This window comes from Heloderma suspectum, chromosome 10, assembly GCF_057233095.1.
Source record: "Heloderma suspectum isolate Gila_16-S chromosome 10, 16-S_ref, whole genome shotgun sequence".
Taxonomy (NCBI): Eukaryota; Metazoa; Chordata; class Lepidosauria; order Squamata; family Helodermatidae; genus Heloderma; species Heloderma suspectum.
In genome coordinates, this window is record NC_139467.1 from 16,563,433 (window position 1) to 16,570,889 (window position 7,457).

Here is a 7,457-nt window from a genome sequence, read left to right on the forward strand (position 1 = left end):
TATGCATAATTTTATACACCTCTATCATGTCTCCCCTTTTCATATGTTCAGTACATGTTTGGAGGGGGAATGGGATCAGGGCTGACCAAACATGGAGCCCCTCCCCAAATTCATCACCCCATTCATGGGGAGGTATAGAGATTTTCAATCCTTTCCCAGCCCCACTTCTCTAGTGAGAATGCTTAATTCTCAGTATTTCACATATGTATATGGGCATTATGTCTCCTCAACTGTCTCTGCAACCACAGGAACTAGACATTTATTTATTTATTTTTATTTCAGGATGCACAAAAGCCCTCTGAGAAAGTTCATTACTGTTGTTAAAACTCTTTAGCCTCCATCAGACTTCCTCAGAAGTTTTGCTTCAGGAGGAACATGGGTAGCCAATTCAGATTTTGTACTCTTGGGATGTTTTTACTTATTTTATTTATTTATTTATTTATTTATTGCATTTATACCCCACCTTTCTCCCTCTCGCAAGGAACTCAAGGCGGCTTACATTATCCTCCTCCTCACCGTTGTATCCTCACAACAACAACCCTGTGAGGTAGGTTGGGCTGAGAGTCTGTGACTGGCCCAAAGTCACCCAGTGAGCTTCCACGGCCAAGTGGGGACTAGAACCCGGATCTCCCGGCTCCCAGTCCGTCACTCTCACCACTACACTACACTGGCTCTCCAGTGTAACTTATTAACTAAGTAACTTATTACTTAGTTGTCTGCCTTTGTTTAGATCATAAAGAAAAAGTGTCTGAGTATCTACGTAGCCCCCCCCCCCCAAAGTGGCACAATCTCTTCCCACTTCTCATATCAGTGTTTTGGCTTGTACTTTGTAAGCAAGTACACCTGTGACGAGAGATAAATGATGGATTAGAACAATCGATGAAGTATCATAATCTGGGCTAGATCTCTCAACTCTATGCAGGGGGAACCTCCCCACAGTGGCCTCACACTGTGATCCTCAAAATCTTCCCAGGTGGATGGCCCAAGATACATCCTCTTCTACAAAACGTGCATGATTGGAATATTTTGAGGCGGTGCTTGTTTTTTACCAACCAGTGCTGGAAACAGATTTGGGACTATCTTAACCCTCTAACACCTCCCAAAGGAGCACCAGCAGAGATATTGTCAACTCCTATTTGAGAGTCCTACGTGATTGTGAGGCCATTATTAAAAAAATCCTTCTTGAACCCCTGCAATCCTGGAAATTAGAGAAGAGTCAACTGTGTACACATGAAGCTAAGAGCCAATCTACATTACAACTTTAAACTGGTTTCAAACCGGTTTATCTAAAGGGATCCTGAAGTTTCATGAGGGTACTGAGAATTCTTTGCTAGAGACCCCTGTCCCCTGCCCAAGCAGCCCCTCTTCCTAGAGCTACAATTCCCAGAATTCCTGTATTTGGTAGCCGTAATCACTAAAAACAGGTTTGAAACCAGTTTAAAGTTGTAATGTAGATTGCCCTTTATTTCAAGTTAGACCATTGAGCTATATAGCCCTGTCTTCTGTCTCTTGACTGATGGGTGGTGGATCGCCATATTCTCACAGAGCTGTGAACCTTCACCTGCAGCCTACGGTGGTATAATTTGCATATCATTTGCACAGAAATTTCTCCCCCGCCCCGGGGTTTCTCTCTCCCTCTTTCGCTGCCATTGCAAGTGGTGGCAAGATCAGCAGCAACTGTATTGACAGCCACTGCATCATTTTGCATCCTACACAATACCGCAGACCTAGCATCATCCTGGGACATTGGGGTGGGGGTGGGGGGAGATGGCAGCCCCCACAAAAAAGATGGGGGGAGAATATTCAGAGGATATTCTGCAAAGTGGCCTTCTTTTTCTAGGTGGATGCCAGAAAGGAAAAGTCAAATCTCAGAAATGTTTCCAAAAAAACCATTATTTTGGTGAATCTTGGCTGAGGTCTACTGCAGACAAATTCAGCAAAATTATGAGGTGTTCATCTCCAACTCTTTCTTTCTTTCTTTCTTTCTTTCTTTCTTTCTTTCTTTCTTTCTTTCATTTAGTACATTTCTAATACACCCAATAACAAATATTCTCTGGGTGGATTACAACCATTAAAAAACTAAAAAGCTCATTTGTTATAAAAAGTGCCAAGCCATACCATATAGGTCCACTATGAACATAGGTTGTGAATATGAAGTGTATTGCAACCCTATGTGTAAGCAGTAGACTTAGATGAAGAATTTTTTGGCATTCCAGTTCTGAACGTACTCACCAGTTATAAGGATCAGAGGCCCAGAGGCCCAGCCCACAACAAGAGACCAATCATACACTGCCTTCTCCTTCCACTGGTAATGAGCAGAGTATCCTCCTGTGAAAGTGGCCATGGCAACCAGGGCACACAGACCTAGGAGCCAAAAAGAAGGTCCATTAACACTCCCTAGGGAACCTTGCATTCCTGCACAGCTCCTCTCCCTGTTTCATCAGAGAGGGCTGCTACTGGGACTGTGAGTTAGATGTCAGATATTTCCAGGAGAAAGGATAGACCTTAGCAAAATCTGAAGGAGATGAGGACTGCAAGGTATCAGGCCCAAGCCAGGCCTAAGTGCAGCTATAGTCAAATCCGAGTCTGGACAGTGTGTACACCATTTTAGGGTCCTTGAGGCCAATTATTTGCAGGCAGACAGAGGTACTCTGTTGACCAAGCTAAGCAGATGACAGTTATTTACATTATGACTGGCCCATCTACAAGGTCTCATCCTGCTTACCAATTGCAGGAGCTGATGCTGTGTCCCCCACACACACACGCTCACCTTTCTGTGCCTAAAGAGAGTTCTGAGGAGACACAGAGGCCACATTTGTAGAATTTCATTCAGAAATGTCTGAAATTCCTTGAGGCTGGTAGACCCTGATCAAGAGAAACCACAGCTAAGATAATCAATCTTCTGAAATTCTACACTTCCTGAAGTTCATATAGCCTTATTATCTGATGCAGAATATAATACTTGGTATTTCCCTACATTTCAACTTTTCATTCTTTTAAAGCACATGTGGCTAACCTGTGGCCCTCGGCTACTCTCTGTGAAGGTTACAGAGCCTCAGGGATCCCCACCCACAATTTCTCACAGGCCAGCTGATCAGTTGTCAGTTGGGCTGTGTGTATATGTGGAGAGGATCACTGTCTCCCTGCTGCTATTAGTGTCAAAGAAGCTATTAATGAAAAGAAGGCTTCCTTCAGAAAATTGCAGTGCTTCCCAAACGAGGAAGGAGAACAAAAAGGAACATAAAGTTGCACAGGGAAAATGTAAGCAAACTATAAGGGATACCAAAACAACAACAAAAGATTTTGGGGAACATATTGCTAATAACAGTAAGAACAACAAATAACTTAAAAATATATATACATCTGAAACAGGAAAGTGGCTAGGGAGGTGGTTGGACCATTGGAAGACAAGGGAATTAAGGGAGTACTCATGGAAGCTAAGGAAACAGCAGAGAAGCTAGGTGAATTTTTGTTTCTGTCCTCCCTACAGAAAACGCAGGGCAGACACCCGAGCTAATATTTTCAGGAAGAGAGTCTGAGTAACTGAGGCAAATAGTGATGGCAAGAGATGGTATTCTACAATTCAGTAGCAAATTGAAAACAAACAAAACATTGGGTCCAAGTGGTACCCACCTGAGAGTTGTTAAGGAGCTCAAATGTGAAATTGCTGATCATCTAACAAAAATATGTAACATGTCCCTAAGATCAGCCTCTGTACCAATTTTTAAAAAACTGATTTAGAGGGTATCCTGGAAATTATAGCTTGGTTAGCTTATCATATGGTTCCGGGTAAATTGGTGAAAAACATTTTAAAAGATAAAATTATTAAGTATACAGAAGGACAAGTGTTGCTGTAGAAGAATCAACATGGCTTCTGCAAAGGTAAATCCAGTCTCACTAACCTTTGAGAGTTCTTTGAGAGTTTGTATAGTGATCACCCCTGTTCAAGCATGTGGATATGGGTGATCCAACAGACATTGTTTACTTGGACTTACAAAAGGCTTTTGACAAAGTCCCTCACCAAAGACTCCTCAGTAAACTTAGCAGTCATAGAATAAGAGGAGAGGTCCTCTTATGGATAAGTCAATGGTTAAAGAACAGAAAGTAGAGAGCAGAAAAAAATGGTCAAGTCTCACTATGGAGGGGGGTCAAAAATGGAATCCCCAAAGGATCTGTCTTGTGAGCAGTGCTTTTTAATTTCGTCACAAAACATCAGGAGTTAGGGGTGAGCAGTGAGGTGACCAAGTTTGCTAATTACACCAAATTATTCAGAGTGGTTAAAATGAAAAGGAACAGTGAAGAATCACAAAAGGGTATTTACAAATTTGGGGAATGAGCATCATCAGAGTGGTAAATTCCGTTCAGTGTAAGCAAGTGTAAAGCGATGCACATTGGAACAACAAATTCTAACTTCACAGATATGCTGATGAGGGCCGGAACTGGTGCTGAATGACCAGGAATGGGATCTTGGAATTGTGGTAGATAGCTCGGTGAAAATGTTGACCCAGCGCACAGGGGCTGTGAAAATTGCAAATTCCATATTGGGGATCATCAAGAAAGGAATCAAAAAATAAAACTGCTGATACTATAACGCCTTTATGCAAACCTAAAGTGCAACTAGAGGTGGGTGAATGAGCAGTGTTCAAGCTTGCCAGGATTCTCCGAACATCAGTTCACTGCTCAACTCTCCTCAATTTGCACTTGCATTTGTTATCACTGTTTGTTTTGCACTAATGGGAAAATAGTGCGGAACAAACAGCTATCAAAAGTGAATGCTGGGCAAACAATTCCCAAAGCTGTGCAGATTTCCAAAATTGCACAAATTTCCCCCCTACACTAAAGCATGGAGAATTTAAAATGTGCACATTTTGAGAAATGTGCATCTTTTGAGAAAGTTGTGCGTTATAAGGACGTTGTGCATTTTAAGAAAGCTGTGGAGTTTGAGAAAGGTGCATATTTCTCAAGTATGCATTTTGCAAACGTGAAGACAAGTTTGGGGATTTGCGAATATTTTTGGAGAAAATGTGCTCTCGTTCACATTCGGGATTGTGAATGGGGCATTTTCAAGTGATTTGTGAACTGAAACGAAATTCTCATATGTTCCTATGTGTGATCATGCTTGGAATACTGTGTATCATTCTGCTCACCACACCTCAGGATATTGTAGAGCTGGAAAAGGGGCAGAAAAGGGCAGCAACAATTATCAAGGGGGTTGAGCAACTCCCCTGTGAGGAAAGGTTACAACATTTGGGGCTTTTTAGTTTAGAAAAGGGCAAATAAGGGGCATGATAGAAGTGTATAAAAGTACGCATAGCGTGGAAGAAGGTAGAATAAGTGGATAGGTAGAAGTTCTTCTCTCTCTCTTGTAATACTAGAATATGGGGCCATCCAATGAAGATGAATAGTGGGAGATTAAACAGTGGAATTTGCTACCACAACCATAGTTATGGTTAACAATGTGAATGGCTATAAAAAGGGGTTTAGATAAATTCATGGTGGATAAGGCTGTCGATGGCTCCTGGTCATGATGGCTGTATAGCAGCAGTTGCTGTGTTTTAAATACCAGTTGCTGGTATTTTATATTACCTCCAGGATCAGAGGAAGCAGGCCTCTGAAATGCTGGAGAACACAAGCAGAGGGGTCTATTGCATTCATGTCCTGCTTGTGCCCTTCCCATGAGTTTCTGCTCAGCCACTATGGGAACAGTTAGAACAGAATCCTATTTGTTAGGCTTTTGGTTTAATCCAGCATGGTTCTTCTTATGTTCTTAGGAGGTGAACAAGTCAGAGATCCTGGAAGAGATATAACGATAAGCAAACCACAGTGAGAGGGTCCGTGGTTTGTTTTGCTGCTCCTGCTGGCAGGAGGAGCCAAGCAGGAGCAATTGCAAACATTCACCAGCATGCCGGCACGTTCACGATAAGCTGGAATTCAGTCAAATTCCAAACGTGGCCATACAGTACAAAGACATGATAGAAATAGTTTAGAATGGTATTTCAGGTCAATAAATCGCAAACAACTAAATGTAATACCTGCCAAAATGCTGGTTATGGCCGCCATCCTGGCCAAGGAGACAGATCCAACAAGTGGGCAACAACATGAGAAACAAAGGCTGAAGACGGAGATGGCACCACTGACTGCAGCCATCATCATGAAAGCTCTGGTGGCATGGATGAAGCCTACCGGAAGACAAAAGAGAGGGAGGGGGTGGGGAAAACTGTCACCATTATAAAGGTCTCACTTAATATATCTCCACCACCACTTAATCCCAATATCAAGGCCACCAATACATCTTCATTTGGGCTAATAGTAGGGCCGGTCCTGTGTCCTCATGATTGCAAAGCTTTCCTTTAATAGCTGCCTCCACACTTCATCCTAGCATCACCCTGCGAACACTTTACTGTGCCGCATATTGAGAGTGCCATCAGGATCACCCTGTGGGGTCAATTCATACTGACCTCCTTCTAAATACAAATGATGCTCAGTCCTCTCCTGCCACCACTGCAACATTAACCCAGTCAGCTGACCCTCAGCATGCCACCTGGACATAGCCCGAGAAATATCCTAGTGATTCTGGAGAAAAGAAAGTGGTGGCTTCTGCTGGCCATTCACTCCATGCCCCTAGTGTCTGCCTTCTCTCTCATTGGCAGAAGTTAAACAGGCAGAGTTCCATCTGTCCTCCATCTCTTGTGGGGCTTTCTGAGGGATAGTGGAAGATCTGAGAAAGAAAAGAGACCGGGGAGACTACGAGGAGAGTGAATAGGAAGCAACAACTAGAGAAAAGAGTGGGGGAGAAAACTGCACACACACCCCACGCTAGGGTCCCAATCCATGTATTAATGTATAGTTTCACCCTGAGAGGTCACATTCCATAACTAAAGGAATAGGCAATGCACATAGAATCCACTAGCTTTCTTCTCCAACATAGACTCCCTCTGAAAACACTGCAGTACCGGCAACATTCTGACTTCCGAATGAAATGAACCATGCACTGCATAACTTTGCTAGTAGCAGATGCTGCCATAGGCTTTCACAAGGCAGGAAAACCTTAACAATTTTCAGAAATGCTGCTCAGATGTTCATCAAAGTGCCTGGTGTACGCACCAGCAGGGGAGTTATCTTTGGTTGCATAGGACGACCAGGGGGTTGGCCCATCAACCATCCTACAAACTGCTACAGAATGGAGCATCCTTCTCAGTATCGCCTCTCTATTCCTCATCTTTCCAGTCTGGCACAGGCAGGATCTTACCTGGCACATCCATTTCAGATAAGCCACATGGCAAAAGATATAAGCAGGTTTTCCACAGGCCCATGTGGTTCCTGCCATGCAGTCTGAGGCCAGGGCAGCAACGAGCAGCAGCAGACTGATCCAAGAGCAGATGGTGGTGCTGATGATCCACAGGCAGCCCATGGTGGGGAACTGTGAGATCTCTCGGTCCCTGTGCAGCACAGCTGGG

The 7,457-nt window shown here is 43.4% G+C and overlaps 1 protein-coding gene across 1 annotated transcript; it reads right to left on the reverse strand.

Annotated features, from left to right (window-relative positions):
- Positions 1-2,013: 2,013 nt before the first annotated feature.
- Positions 2,014-7,457, reverse strand: LOC146337816 (protein NKG7-like). Its single transcript, XM_084815320.1, has 3 exons — positions 7,250-7,457; positions 6,033-6,179; positions 2,014-2,364 (listed from the first exon to the last, which is right to left on the reverse strand). The coding sequence occupies exons 1-3, from the start codon at positions 7,311-7,313 to the stop codon at positions 2,189-2,191; spliced, it is 387 nt and encodes a 128-aa protein (XP_084671446.1). The 5' UTR covers positions 7,314-7,457; the 3' UTR covers positions 2,014-2,188.